Genomic DNA, 16,736 nt, shown 5'->3' on the forward strand with positions numbered 1-16,736 from the left:
TGACAAAAGGATATCCACATACGAGAAATAAGCCAAAAAAACACACATGCGTTCATTTACAGGCTTATTACCGTAATCATGATAATACACCGGACATTGACTTGACCACCATATAGGTAAACAAAATACAATTAATTATAACTAAACTGGGTTTTGTTATAATGTATATGTATTATTGTATTTTGTTTACCTATGTGGTCAAGTCAGTGTCCGGTGTATTATAATGATTACGGTAGTAAAAGGTGTATGCTTGGAAACACATGGCACCGATGAAGTGTTGAGCCCGAAAACATTTTGCGCACCTTGAATAAAGGCAAATGAAGAAAACAATTGCAATATTAATGTATATTAATTTTCCTTTTTTTATTTTCTGAAACATCACAAACGGGTTGCTTTTGAATGTGACAATGAACGGATGAAGACGTTACGAGTTTGTTTATCTGGCAGAGACGCTCACGCGCTTACAAACAAATATAAGGAGAATCGTTTTACTCTGTTCGGTTAATGTATTGTATATTTCCTCTTGTATGACTTACACTAGTAAAAACATCAAACTGTGTTTTTTCTCTCTCGCTCTCTCTCTCTTCTTTTTCAGAATTAACCCCGAAATTTCAGTACGTTAATGCGATGTTTTGGCCAGTATTTTCAATGGTTATATACAGTTGGCCGTCGGCGACCACTCCCATCTTTTAGGTACTCCTCATTTTACCCGCTGATTGGTCTTTGGAAACACCCACTACCGGGTTTAAGGCCGATAGCACCGCCTCTCCTCTGACATCTCGCGCGATGTCATTGGATGCACCCGGGCTCAATTTGCATACGCTACCGGGTTGGTTAAAACCAACGTCCGTCATTAGGCATATGTACTCACAGCAGTTCACATAGAGCGTGCTGTTGGTGTGTCATCGTGGTGCAGAGAGGCAGCGATACGCGGTGAGTAATGCCGGCCTTGTTGCTTGATGTCAGGACGGCTATAGAGAGGATGAAGGCGTACGCGGATTCCCTCTGACTGTGGCATCCTACATTCATTGACTAAAGCCTGCCCATTGTCAACATGGCAGAGCAATGGACCGCAGTGCCCACTTCTAATATGGCGGCGCTGAACCGGGCTAGATCATTGACTGTTATATTCTTAATTGTCAGCAGTTGTCTGATCAGTAGCACTGATGGCAAAGACGCGCCAGAAGAGACTGTCATCATTGGCATCCGGCTCGAGGACACTGACGAGGTGTCGTTTATGGACAGAGGCACTCTGCGCGTCAGCGAGCGATCTCGTGTCAGGTTAAGGGTCTATGGGCAAAACATCAACAACGAGACGTGGTCCAAACTCGCCTTCACGGAACACAGCAGCAGCAGCAGCAGCAGCGCACCTGTGGAGAGCCAGAGCCCCGGAGACGCACCTGCCTCGCATCCCTGCGGCATCCGATCCTCCGATATCATCATCCTTCCTAACGTGGAGCTAGACAGAAAGACATCTGGGCTTATTGAAGTAGAGGTGAAGCCTCTGCGAAAAACGGAGAAGAGTAAATTATATTACCTGTGCATCGCCGCCACGACACCTGGCGCGCAGGACTCGTGGTCCGAGAACACCTGGTTCTATCACGACGGGTATGACACTACAGTGCTCGTGGTGGAGGAGAAAAGGTTCCTGCTGCCTTTCTGGCTGCAGGTTATTTTTATTGCCATGTTGTTGTGTTTATCCGGCATGTTCAGCGGGCTGAATCTGGGACTGATGGCGCTGGATCCCATGGAGCTCCGGATTGTCCAAAACTGCGGGACTGAGAAGGAGAAGAATTACGCGAGGAAGATCGAGCCAGTCCGAAGCCAAGGAAACTACCTTCTGTGCTCTTTGCTTTTAGGAAATGTTCTGGTCAATACCACTTTGACGATACTGCTCGATGACATCGCTGGATCGGGGCTGATCGCTGTGGTGGTGTCCACTATAGGGATCGTTATATTCGGAGAAATCGTGCCACAAGCCATCTGCTCCAGGCATGGGCTCGCCGTGGGAGCAAACACAATATTCCTGACAAAATTTTTCATGATCCTCACTTTCCCTGCGTCCTATCCCGTCAGTAAACTCCTGGACCACGTGCTGGGGCAGGAGATAGGCACTGTGTACAACAGGGAGAAGCTGCTGGAGATGCTCAGGGTGACAGATCCGTATAATGACCTGGTGAAAGAGGAGCTCAACATCATCCAGGGTGCTCTGGAGCTCAGGACTAAAACTGTGGAGGATGTCATGACACCTTTGCGAGACTGCTTCATGATCGCCGGTGATGCCATCCTGGACTTCAACACCATGTCTGAGATCATGGAGAGCGGCTACACGCGCATTCCTGTGTATGAGGGCGAGAGATGTCATATTGTGGACCTGCTGTTTGTCAAGGACCTGGCCTTTGTGGATCCTGATGACTGCACGCCATTGAAAACCATCACCAAGTTCTACAGCCACCCTCTGCATTTTGTCTTCAATGATACAAAGCTGGATGCCATGCTCGAGGAGTTTAAAAAAGGTAAAAAAAATATATATTTTTAAATAAAAGCTATATCATTAATAATACAATTATGCTCTAGGAGTTAAAAAATGTAAAGTTGTATACAATTGCATTGTTTTTTTTTAAAGCAACACCCTTAATTTAATTGTTAAAGAATCCAGCTATATAATGATAAATGTATGCTCAAGGAGTTTATAAATGTAAGGGGGTGTATATAATTTCACTGTTTTATTTTAAAGCTACATCTTTAATTACATGTTGAATAATTCATCTATATTATAATAAAAGTATGTGTTCTTTTTCATGTGTAAATGTACGTTACAGCATTTTCGATCTTTCAGTTACCACTGAAGTTAGAGACTCTAGGAAACAGAAGTCACCTGAGGAGGTGACCACAGCAAAAGTACACTGCTAGAGCACTCATATGAGATGGTTGGCAAAACCACAGAAAAAAAAGAACCCTATACCATTAGGCTAATATTTATTGGTTTATTATTTACCACTGATCAGTATTTGTTATGTATTAACATATCATCACATAAAGAAGATATTTGGCAAACTGTGATAGGGCGACAGTTCGATTGTGGGAGATGAACCTCTTTTCACCTTTCAAAAATAAATTAATATTAATTAAAACATTTGAAAATCATGTTTATAGAATTAGTATTTCGTAGTATTCTAACTAATGATTTGTTATGCATTTTATAACGTGGTAATGTTAGTTAATTTCTTAATGACCGTTATTATGAAGTCTGGCTTTGAGGGTCCCTGGGTCTTTAAAGGTTTTTAAAGACCCACGCTGCTCTAAAGTAACATACAAAATAGAGAACTATTGGAAGTGTTAGATTTCATTATGTTCAGCATCAGTAAGTAGTGTTATTATTGGTTGTAATGTAAAATGTTACTTGAAGATGGTACCTTGTTGATCTGATGATGATCTGTTCTTTCTGATGTGTGGGATTCAATGAAGACGGTTCAAGAGGAGTTAATTAAACTTCACCGTCAGTGATGTCTCTGACTCCGATATAACATTGATCTCTGGAGTTCATGAAAAGACTGTTGAATGATCAGGCTTAAGCTTTCATTTTACAACATCACAGTCATCCCATAAAGCTGTTTTACGATTGCTGTTCAGGGAATCATTCCTTCAACAGGCACTGAGTAATGATCACTCTGGCTTGTGATTTTCACCCATTGCCCTGAGCAATCAGAACATGATGTCTGAACCAGTGAATTATTTTCTGACGGAAATACCAAAACAGCAATATGAGTGGGTGAGGTTATTATGGGCCATAATGCTCTGTAGAAGATTGCAGTCGTGACATACAAAGTTCTGTCATGAAAATCTAGATAGCGCAGGCTAATATGGCCATAACTCAACCTGCTTGCAATCACATCATTCTCTATAGGGCACAGCCGATTGGTTCCTGCTGTATCAGTAGCCAATAAGCTCGCTGCTCAACCTTCAAATATTTGATTAGCATTTGCCTTAGCAGAGCAGCGCGCCTTCAGAAACCCTCCACCTTCCCCAGCTCCACCTGTATAGATCTGCTACGGGTATTCATGTATGCTGTATTGTACAGCAGCAGCATGTCTTACTTTCTCACAGCAGTGTGTCATGTATGCAGCAGCAGCATAGCAGATCTTTTCCGCCAAGACCAAACATATCACCATTGTCATATTCATTACCATGCCAGAAATGTATTTAAATGCGTAAATTATATTGTTTTAGTTAAAGTGTGTCTTAATAAGTTTAGTCAGTTGTTTCAATGTATCGATGTAAGTGCCGTTGGATGGTGTCATTTTTAAACATGCTGTCACGCAGTTGTGGACACAGACCATAGTAGGACCGTGGCCTGACATTCCACAAATTGTGGCTGTACAGGAAATGGACTTAAACAGATTTGGGCAACAATTGAGGTACGTGTAGTACAGTGTCGAGCTTGAGTCCATCAACAAAGCCTATCTTAGAACCCCCCACATCTCCTGTGTAAAGGACTCCGTATCACCCACATTAGCCTTTCTCCCCATTTCTTTGTTGTGCCTCGACATACCTTTCAAACTGTGTTTACTCAACACAAAAGTAGTGATATGCTGTTATGGTGAAAGCATGTTGTCACCTGATGTGTCAAAGGGCAAGTGTCCATTAAACTGTTGGACTCTGATGGTCTATATCTATATGTATTATTATTCATATCCTTATTTTTGGTTTCCACTTGGGTCTTATGCATCTGTACTGTATTTCTAGGCTAATTATATCTGGCTGTTGTAGCATTTTCTACTCCGATGCACTTTATTTCTTGCTTGATTCCAAGTTGTTGCTTGTTATGTAAACGGCTTTGATTGTGTGTTTTTTTGTTGCTCTTGGCTTCTCTAGTCTTATAAAATGACTCTTCTCAGGAATGAGAGGTATTTGCATTCAAAATGTTGTGGGGTTGGAATGTGTAATCCTGTAAGCAGGGTCAGGAATCCACAGGGTTAATTGATGCTTATGTTGTTGACAATACAATGCGCATTTGGCAGATTTAAACATAAATCGTGTAGTAAACAAGACGAAGCCACTAGTTTCCAGTAAAGGCTCTTTTAAGATTTATGCACTGTTGTTGCAGTTACTACTGAGCAGTAAACCGATACAAGAAAAGGTCCATGGGAAGAAAAGGTTTTGATTTAATAATATATATTTATAAATGTATTATTTAGGCCTATTATATTATGAATATTGTTTGTTAAAATATACTAAATTTTGAATAATATACACTACCAATGCTAATAGGGATCAGTAAGATATTATTATAGAAATTAATAATTCTCAGGAAACATTAAGTTGATCAAATAAATGCTGGTCTTTTTAACTTTTTATTCATCAAATAATCCTGAAAAAAAGATGTTTCATAGTTTCCACAAAAATATTAAGCAACACAGCTGTTTTTGAAAATAATAAGAAATGTTCATATTAATCAGCATATTAGAATGATTTCTGAAGGATCTTGTTACACTGAATACTAATGTATGTACGCCAAATTAATTATTAAAAATAATTGATTCAAATTAATTTTCATTTTTAATTTCTATTAGTGCTGTCAAATCGGTTAATTGCAAATAATCGCTTCTAACATAAAAGTTTTTGTTTATATATATATATATATATATATATAATATAAAACTTTTGTTGGATGCGATTTAATCAATTTGACAGCACTAATTTATAATTTCTTGTTTGCATTTTACAAAAGCATTCAACTAGAAATCTCCTATTCTGTAGCACACATTTTAATAATGTTATTTAAGGTTGTTATGCTCATCTCTTCCCTGAATAGGGTTCACTTTGACCAATTTCAGTCTGATTTTCAGGTAATTATCTCCGTTAAATGTGGATTTTTGGCTTCAAAAGCCTCCCCAGGTATTTATAAAGGGGTATTTTTTAACAGTGTTTGTTAAGTGTTTGAGCGCTTAAGTGTTCAGTCTGTCAGGAAGCTTAAATATCTTGACATATTAAGGTCTGAGGAGATCCTTGTAATTGAATAAGCAAATGTTGATCAGATTTTGTGTTTGAAATAACTGTGCAAGCACTGTTATTATACAGATGAGTCATAGGCCTGCCATGGGGGAAAAACACTGGGGGTGAATTTACTGCACTGAAATTTTCATTTCCGGGGTGAAATATTATTAAGACTGATGTAAGTCTTTTCCTTGGGAACCTACATTTACAGTCATTATACTGTTTAAAAAAAGGACTATATAAAAAGGAACATGGCCTTGATAAGTGCCTGTGATATTTGTAAGATGTTCCAGTGAAGCATCACAGACATGCCACCCACAGTCCCACCAACTATTTATAGGGAAATTCCATTATGGAAAATATCTAAGGAAAAACCTCATTCCATAAATAAGGTGGGAATGTACAAAATGTGTCTGTATGTGTTGTCTAGAAACCATGTGTTCATTTGAAGTCAAGTTCTGTTTAGGCTACTTGATCCAAAAAGTTGAAGCACTCCAATTCATCTTGGAGTTTTTTTGTTTAAAAAAAAGAAAGAAAGAAAAGTTTTCTGATCGACAGTCATGTCTCAAGCTTAGAAAGCTAGTGTCTTATTCTCACACGCAAGAGGTCATATTCGTATGCCTTGAGAACTGCTAATTGAAGCTATGGTAGAATTGTCTCAGCATATTAGAGTGATTTCTGAAGGATCATTTGACACTGAAGACTGAAGTAATGAGGCTGAAAACTAGCTTTGTCGTCACAGGAATACATTACATTTTAAAATATATTCGAATAGAAAGTTATTTATTTCACCAATATTACTGTTTTTACTGTATTTTTGATCAAATAGATGTTGCCTTGGTGAGCATAAGTTACTGATGCCAAACTTTGAATGTAATTTTGTCAGCATAACTGCACCATTCAGAGCTCATAAAAACTAGACAGGTGAAAGAACATTGTTATTTGAATACACTTCTCAAAATTAAATAGGTTTTCTATTATTTGCTGTTAAAGCCTCTGTGACACTGTGTGGGCATTTCTTGGAAGCTCAAAACAATGGCTTTTCTTCTCTAGATTCTTTGGATATAGGACCTACTTGTGTTCTCAGTTTGGCTAAAACTGTACTGAACTGATGAAAGATCATTTATTGTGTCTTAAATGGTTCATGTGTTGAGAAGTGACTGTCTTAAACTCTCCTAAGATCAGATAGATCAGGGGTGAGAGATGTGGGCGGCCTCTGAAAACCAACTCAGTTTAGACTGTTACAAAGAGGTGCTGTTAAACTGTTTATTTACAAAATAATCTTATTTTCCCGCTGTTTTAAAAGTCATGCTGGTTTTAAATGCAAATAAGCCTATATTTCCTCAGGCAAGTGTTGGTGCACTGCTTACTGATTCCAACAGACATGAAACAGGCCCGAGCAAGATCGGACCAAGATCAGTCAGTCATTAACTCGGGTCTGGCCGACCAGTAGTTTTTAAAGAAACCTCTTCTCTCTCTCTCTTTTTTTTTCTTATTTTTTGCTGGTGTGTATATATAGTGGTATTTATGGAAAAGTTTTATGCAGACACCCTACATAATGGATTGCTACATTGTCACGCCGGTGAGAGCATCGCCCAAGTGGAATGGAAACTTCATTTCAGATCTAATATTAGCTCCGGCTCTGGAAAATTCCTTTTAAATGATCACTAGCTGAGAAACAGGAAAAGAATTTTCTTTAACATTTTGGTTGACAGTGCTGGGCAGGAATTTTTTAAGCAGCTTATCGAGGAGGTCCTGGGAAAACAGATGTGGAACCATGAGAGATTTGCTAAGAAAACGCGACGGATCATTGTCTGACTCCAAGAACTTCTTGTTTGAATAGTCACAATTGTCAAATAATAACTCTCATAGATTTTGGTAAGCACGCGTGACATATTTTAATCATAAACCAACAGAACTGAGATTCTATGGTGCATTTATGGTTGTAGAGGGTTCAGGAGGACCACCATGTTTGATATGATCTGAAATGAGAGATGCCTCATAACCTCAACTGTATATTGTTTTTGCGCTGGCAGGTAAATCCCATCTGGCCATTGTCCAAAGAGTGAATAATGAAGGAGAGGGTGACCCATTCTATGAAGTTCAGGGCATCGTCACGCTAGAGGACGTCATTGAGGAAATTATCAAATCTGAGATTCTTGATGAGACAGACTTATACAGTGAGTAACATTTACATTTACAAACCAAGCAAACATTTGTATTTATTTTATTTTTATTCTATTTATTCAATGCCAAGACGCTGGACTCCAATTACGTATTTAAAAAAACCCAAAACATTTAAAGTACAATTAATACATAAAATTACTTGAATGCACCTTTTTCTTGATAAATATTAAGATGTGTTAAATTGCTTTTTACTTTGATTGAACCACATGACATTTTTAAGATTCATTACATTGAACCTTTACTTGAAAATGGAATAAAATGTATTCAAAACCACATGAATCAACATTAATCCAAACACTATGTTTTCTGAGAACTTGGCACAAGTGTTTTAAACTAGACATTTAAAAGATTTTTCCTTTCTTTAATGTCATAGACCCAAAGTCCCTTTAAGACTAGTCATTTCACTCGGCGGCCATCTTTGAAACGCCTCTCGGGCAGCATTTCAGTCAAGTGCAGCTCCTATATCTTTGAATGGGGAAACATCAAATTCTTCAAAACTGTTCGCCAAGCTTATGATTAAATTTCATATTTCAAATATGACAACAACTGTCTCATAAATTTTGTTTCTAAACGCTCAAATCATGACAAAAAACAGAATTTTTCAGGCTGGACCAAGCTAATGCGCAGTCCTAAGCGCGCGTCTAAGAACACTGACTGTTTCTATAGGAACTGGAGCTTTTAACGGCAGCAACAGTGTCTCAATGACTTTACCAAATCGGCGATTGGCTCTTTTACTTAAGGCGGGACTTATTCCGCCATATGCACGTTTCACTTTCTCCCATTCATAGTAATACAAGTGCACCGACTTTGTATATCTAAAGTCTTTGATTTGACCCGATGCATATTATCATTACATTCGCTTCCTGGGAATTGAAACCCATTACCTTGGTGTTACTGGTGCTATGCTCTACCATTCTCATTTATTTAGATCTCACAATGCTGGTCAAAACATCTAACCATGTCCTTCTGTTATTCCCAATGACAGCTGACAACAAGACGAAAAAGAAGATAGCTCACAGGGAGAAGAAACAGGATTTCTCCGCTTTCAAACCCACAGATAACGAGTTGAGGGTGAAAATATCTCCGCAGCTTCTTTTGGCCACACTGCGTTTCCTGGCAACTGGTACTGATGTCCAGCATGTAACTACATGTGTCTCTGCATTCATAATCATAAAAATAATAAGAAAAAAAATCACAAACTCTTAAAGCGTTGTTTAACCTTGTTTTTTTTTTTCTTCTCCTCCAGAGGTGGAGTCCTTTAGTGCAGCTCAAATGTCAGAGAAAATCCTCCTGCGCTTGCTGAAACATCCTAACGTCATCCTGGAGCTCAAATATGATGACAAGAACAAGAAAATGTCAGAGCACTACCTCTTTCACCGCAACAAGCCTGTGGACTACTTCATCCTCATCCTGCAGGTCAGAACATCCTCAGCTGTATCTCAATGTTATGAGTTCTGATTGAGCGAAAGGTCACAACCTTTGCAGACCTTGATCTATGAACAACGTCATGGCCTTGATTGAAATCTTGAAGCTCTGAAGCTCAGCTCCGCTGCCTAGCAAAGGCTTGCAAAGGGTTGGTCACCTACCAAAGCCCCCGATATACTCACAGCAAAGTTCTGTTTCGTTCTTCGCTTTGAATGAAAATACATACGTTGACAGGCAGGTAGGACATCGCACCATTGCATTTGAACTGGATGCAATGATTGGACGAGCACTTTATGGTCCTATGCCTTCCACAGATGATATATATAGCATACTAGCATAAAAAAAAAAATCTGGAACAAATCAGCTACCCTGCCTTTAAAAATAAAAAAAACGTAATTTTAGCCAATCAATACTTATTTGATTCAGTATTGAAAACGAACTCAAATAGTTTAAATCTATTTACATTCAACCATTTTTCTAAAACCTGTATCTCTGTTGGCCCACAGGGGAAGGTGGAAGTTGAGGCTGGAAAGGAGGGGATGAAGTTTGAAGCTGGTGCCTTCTCGTATTATGGAGTGCTGGCTCTAACGTCCTCACCAGGTCTGAACAATGCATAGTCTCACTCATTGCACATACCTCGCTAGATGTCAGGGTTTTGATGAAAATGCATGATCATTGGTCATGAATGAAAGAGAATGTCAACTCTGACATTTTTACATACTTTTGTATGGCTGATATCTTTATTTCATACAACTCTTTCTACCAAATCATGCATGATTTTCTTTTCTATCAGATTTATTATTGGATTTCTTTGAGCATGATGAATACTCTCTTGAATCAATCACAATATGCAAATGCACACTATGCAAATGATTACTCATTTGATTCTTGGTGGAATTTTGGGTAAATTATGTTTTCCTCCCCATGATTTCCTTCTGTCTTTTCCTCCTTCTCTCTTTTCTTTCTCTTGTTCTCCAGTTCCTCTCTCCTTGTCTCGAACCTTCGTGGTGAGCAGGGCAGAATCACTGGCAGGATCTCCAGGTACTGCACTCGTTTCTTCACCGTTTTACTCCTTCCTCTGAATAATCTTTTCACATCAGAATCAAATATTTGAATGGTGCGTCATGAGTTTTGTCTGTCAAAACTGTTTTAAAAATGGCTTTTGTTCACTTTATACACTGCTATTCAAAGGTTTTAAAAGGGATAAATACTTGTATTCAGCAAAGATGCATTAAATGAATCAGATTTAAATTAAAAGTGACAGTAAAGACATGTTAAATCTTACAAAAGATTTTTTCTTTTTAATTTTCTATTCATCAAAGAATCCTGAAAAAAACTATCAAATTTTAAGCAGCTCAACTTGATAACATTGGTAATAATAATACATTCTTATTGAGCACAAAATCAGCCTATAAGAAGTATATCTGAAGGATCATGTGACACTGAAGATTGGAGTAATGGCTGCTGAAAATTCAGCTTTGCCATCATAGGAATAATTTACATTTTAAAATATATTTAAATTGAAAACAGTTATTTTAAAATGTAATAATGTTTCACAATATTACTGTTTTATTTATTTCAAAAACATTAAAAAAAATCTTTCCGACCCCAAACTTTTGAATTTGTAGTGTACATGCTATCTATTTATGTAATTTATTCACTCATTTTCATATTTAGCAAATTGGTCATGTATATTTTTCTAAATATGAAAAAATCCACACAGTTAGACATCTGACCCTGGGATTATATACATTCCAGTGAAATGACTGTTGTACTGCTTCCCCACAGACACTCTTTGAACTTTTTCTTTAAGAAGTGGAGAACCTAATCTTATTTTGATTAAAAACTCTAAATTACATGTGAGTTAAGCAGATGTTCTGATCCTAAGTGTCACTTTCTGACAAAGTTTAAAAATGTGCAAACATGCAGTGGATTATAACCATTGTTTTATCAGCAGAACAAAAGAGCCACTGGCTAATGGTTGTTGTCCCTTATTTATGTGGATTTATTAGGCTACAAAAGCAAATCCTCACTGGGTTTCTAGCAGAGAAAGATCAAAGTCACATTAAATGGCTTCTATATTGTACATTTGGATTGTAAATAAATGAAGCTCAACTTTTGTGTCTAAACACACAAAAGCATTCCACAGCATGGTTCATGAGAAGAGACAGGGCTTCCAAAATGAATGGAACATCAGACAAGCATCTTTTCTTTGGTTTGTTTACATCACAGCAGCTGACCACTGACCTGCATGTCACCCTTTATTTGCTATACAGAAAATAAGTCACCTCCACGACCGTTCGGACTCAACCACTCGGACTCCCTGAACAGGAGTGACCGGATGGAGGCGGTCACTCCCACACTGGGCAGCAGCAACAACCAGCTCAACTCCTTCCTGCAGGTCTATGTGCCGGACTACACCGTGAGAGCCGCCTCTGACCTGCTTTACATCAAGGTTTGAATGCTGCTGAGAATTTATAACTCAGACTAGTCTATTTGGAATGCGTAGAATTGCAAGCCTTCTAGAATCTCAACTGAAGTTTGAGACACTTTGTGCCAAGTAAATATCTGTCTAAACACAGTCATGTATTTTTATGCCTAAAACTGACAGTTGTATTAAATTTTATTTTTAGCATAAGCTTGTATCCAAAGCCAGGGCTGTCATGCAGTTTGGTACTTTTGTTGTTTAGTGCATTTCAAACTTGTTTTAATCCAAGGACCCTCAAATATGATATACCCCACTTTCTGTAATATAAAGACAACTATATTTTATACTTTTATACAATTTATATTGTCATAAAATATATATTATATAATGTGATGCTACAAACATTTGCTATTTGTATTGTAATTACATTAAACTTTACATTACATGTAATTCTTAAACCCCACCAAAATAAAACAAAAAAAGATTAAATAAAAATGCCATGTGACCATTAACCGACACTGGAGAACCAGTAAGCATGCAAATTTGTCATTAAATTATTAAAATATGGGAATCTCTGTACTAGAGCACAGAATATTTTTTTTATATATATATATATATATATATATATATATATATATATATATATATATATATATATATAATATATAATATTATTATTATAAAAAAAAAAATATATATATATATATTTTTTTTTATTTTTTTTTTTTATTATTATTTACTTAGTATTGAGGTTTTAGGTATTAGAGTATATAATATTAGAATAATGTTACATCTTATGATGTTACCATATGAAGACAAACATATTGCCTGAATTGACATTTATTTATATACACTTTTTTTTCTTCTTTTTTTTCAATCCATCCAAAGCAGTTTTACAGTTTGAGCAAGATAAACAAGAGTAGAATCTCACCCCTGAAAGATTTCTGAACATATTTCATAAAGGAGAACATGAGAGAATAAGCAGGTTTAGGTTTTTATTATTATTATTATTATTATTATTATTATTATTATTATTATTATTGTTAAAAACTTGAGCTGTCAATAGAATCAAATAATTTCATTTAAAATAAAAGTAAAAAATAAAAAGATAAATCTGATGATTTCCGTCTTTAGAAAGCTGAATGAAACATTACATTTGGTAGATGTGTTTGGTAGAATTGTTACACGCATTTTATATTTTCAATAAACATTTTAACTTGGATCAAAAACTTTTTTGCAAAAAGAAAAGAAAATACGGCTTAGTTAAAAAAACACATTTGAAATCCACTTGGCTCTAAAAATCTTCGTTTGAATTAGCATGACGCTTCTATTCAAAGCAACTTTGAATTATTTTTTTAATAATTACAGATATTAGCAGCAGTGCTACATCACAAAATGTCCAAAATAGACCAGAATAATTATAGCTCATTAATTCTTGTTCCCCTTCTCCCAGGTGACCCGCCAGCAATATCAGAACGCCCTGATGGCGTCTCGCATGGACAAGACGCCTCAGTCCACGGACAGCGAGTTCACCAAGATCGAGTTGACCTTCACAGAGCATCAGGATGGACCACTGGATGAGTCGGCCACTCTTTTGACCACCAACGCACACAGACCCAACCACACTGCCCACAACGACGGGGCTATTTAACCACCCTCAGCGGAGAGAGATGGCGAGAGAGCGCTCGGCTCCATTAGAGAGGCCTTCTCGTACACTGGGCAGCTTCAATTTGACGTAACTTGTATCACGGTCGATTTCAAAGGGGACCGTACGCAAAGACTACAATGTGAAGGGCCGCATATCCCACAATGCATGCACTAATGACCTTAACACTTTTTGTAGGCAGCGGATCAGTCAGGGACCACAAAATCATTCTCGCTCGAGGACTCACACACTTGAAATACACACTCGCACACTTTCACTTAGGAGCAAGGTGACGACCCACACCACACCTCGACCAGACACGATACTAGAAGGACAAAGAAATAACGGTGCCTTTAGACAGCGCTCGGTTACTGTCAACAAAGGAGATCTAGAGGCCCCCGAGGGCCCCGGCGACACGGAGCTCTCCCAAATCTTCCATTCGACCCAGGAAGCCCGTGTAGATGCAACCACAGGTGAGATATCGGCGACCAGGAGGCTTGGAAACACTCGATGGAGATCGATCCATCTCGGGCCTTTCGAGAAAATCCAGGATGCGTCTCGGCCTGTCAGAGCAGAACTGAGAGGCCTCACGACCAAAGACATTTGGCGAGGACAGCAAATAACGGGAAAAATAACTTCGAGAGAATTTGTTACAAAACAGCAGCCTCGGATATGACACGCATTAGCAGGCAAAGCAGTGTTTGCCTGGACTGTGCCAAATAACACCAACGATTTCAGTGATTTCTTCTGCCCAGGTTAATCCACGTCACGTACAGATGTGCTTTGTACAGCATTCACAGTACAAAGAAATCAGATGTGTTTACATATGAGGGCCTTTTTCATCTATATATGTGTATATATATATATATATATATAGAGGGAGAGAGAGAGTTTTTTTTTTTTTTACGTCAATCCTGATTGCGCTGAGGTACAGCGTCACCTATTTTAAGGTGAATAGATTATGTCTCATGACTGGTTCCATTTTTATGTACGTCGGACCACTCTTTATTAACGATACGTTTTTGATTTTCAGTGCATTTGTTGTAGTCATGTAACTCTTCATTTTTAAAAGAAACATTTTCTACCTTACTTCAAATAGTTTCTAGCTGCATTTAGGACCTAAAAAGAACATGTAAAGGACTATTTCAGGAACTTACACCGTAACTTATATTTGTCTTCAGATTCAGATTGCTCTTTTATCTTACTTTTATTGTTTTTTAGAGGAAAAGCTATTCATTTAGGACTCAATGCCATGGGATTGTTAAAGAGGTATCGATTTTAAAACCGATGAAAAAGGAAAATAATTCAGCATTAATGTATTTATTTTTGTTTTATTATGACAAGATTACACTAACTCTTGATACATAGGGGAACGATTCTCTGGATGATGTTTTTATCCGCTGTGTTTTTATTTTATTTTTTATTATCAGAACCTCCTGAGACGCTTCCGTCAGAAGCGTAAAGCCGCTGGATATCAGGACATTCACGTCTGAAGTGTTTTATGTAGCAACCTCTCAGTGCAATAGTGCAACAGCTATGCAGGGACAATCATGACCAATTAATGAGCTCACAGGTAGGACAAAATAACCAAAAGTAAACTAGCAGAGTTTAATATGAGGCTGAGAGGTAGAATAAGTTTGTTAGAGTAACATAACTACTGTTGAGATGTGAAATGGTGATCGTTAAGCGCTAACAAAGGCTTCATTCCTGTTCTTCTTTATCAACCACTTATTCCAGTTTTTTTCACACTGTGTTAAAGAGGAACGCCCTTTCATTTAGCTTAAAGCATTTGGTGATGTCCTACATGTCAGATCAGTGTTTTCACATTGGATCGCCTGCCTTAGAAAAGAGGAAATGTCTTTAAAAATGTGGTGCTCTAACATGCCGTTTGAGTCTGTCATACACTGCTGCTATTTTCAATCTTGAATGTGTATAGAAATATTGTACAGTCATAAATCAGAGAGTACTATTGTATGCTTACATACTATAAACCAGAAAAAGCTATATCAGATTTAAATATACATATTATATATATATAATGCAGATGGAAATTGCTATAATAAAACAGTTTGACAACTTTATGCCTACCTGCCTGCATTTGTATTATTATTATTATTATTTTATTTTTTTTAAGGTTAGATTGTGGCAGATGTAACTCTTGATTAATGTGTATAATATATAATGCAATTTAGTGATGGCAAATAAAACTGCCACAAAATTGCTGCAAATTTACTTTTTACACAATACTTACTCTAAATAATATTGCCTAAAACAGAAAATTGGTAGATTTTTTTTTGGCTTGAATGTTAATCAGCCAAGCAGACTCTTTGAAATTTTGTGACATTCTAATTTAGGGTCATGAAAACAAAAATCGACACTGATGTGCACACAAAACTTCTAATATGATTATGATGTTTGTGGGTCAGTTTGACCCAAATGTTTTGGGGATGGGGATAATATGAAAATTTTGTCTGATACCAATAATTCTTTAGGTTTGAAAGGCGATAACCGATATATTGCCCAATACATCTAAATCCAAATTTTATATAATTTTTGAAAGCCTGGTTACAAAAACAAAAGTCTCGCCATGTCCCAAGCACACAATTATAATGTTCTCATTATATGTTTATGTAGCCTATATGACAGACTTCTGCTGCACTTCATGTTTCATGATTCAAAACCATCATGGCGAACATCTGAAGTGTTTAAACTGAAGGAAATAATCCATTATTAATCAGCTTCAGCTTTAATATATCAGCCCAATTTTCTTATCTGGCCAATAACAATAACTTTAAAAATGAACATATATCGGCCGATACCTATATGGTGGCCGATATATTGTGCATCGATCCCTAACATTTGATTGTTAAAGGCAGCTGCACAGGTTTGAGATAAAAATATGTATTTTTTTCTTTATTTTGTTATATAAATTTCTCAACTACCCTGAGAGTATTTACATATGCGTTTGGCACACTTCTATCCAAAGAAACTTATAGGGCCAGGTTTACTAACACCTTGCGCCAGTGCAAACCCTCTTTTAGCGTTAAAAAAACT

At 37.3% G+C, this 16,736-nt stretch overlaps 1 protein-coding gene across 1 annotated transcript; it reads left to right on the forward strand.

Moving 5' to 3' along the window:
* Window positions 1-142: 142 nt before the first annotated feature.
* Window positions 143-15,761, forward strand: cnnm2a (cyclin and CBS domain divalent metal cation transport mediator 2a). Its single transcript, XM_084093041.1, has 8 exons — window positions 143-2,516; window positions 8,034-8,177; window positions 9,170-9,307; window positions 9,431-9,600; window positions 10,116-10,209; window positions 10,588-10,650; window positions 11,886-12,064; window positions 13,491-15,761. The coding sequence occupies exons 1-8, from the start codon at window positions 1,055-1,057 to the stop codon at window positions 13,686-13,688; spliced, it is 2,448 nt and encodes an 815-aa protein (XP_083949167.1). The 5' UTR covers window positions 143-1,054; the 3' UTR covers window positions 13,689-15,761.
* The last annotated feature ends 975 nt before the right edge of the window (window positions 15,762-16,736 follow it).

Source organism: Abramis brama (genome assembly GCF_963993115.1).
Source record: "Abramis brama genome assembly, chromosome: 19".
In the NCBI taxonomy this organism is placed as follows: Eukaryota; Metazoa; Chordata; class Actinopteri; order Cypriniformes; family Leuciscidae; genus Abramis; species Abramis brama.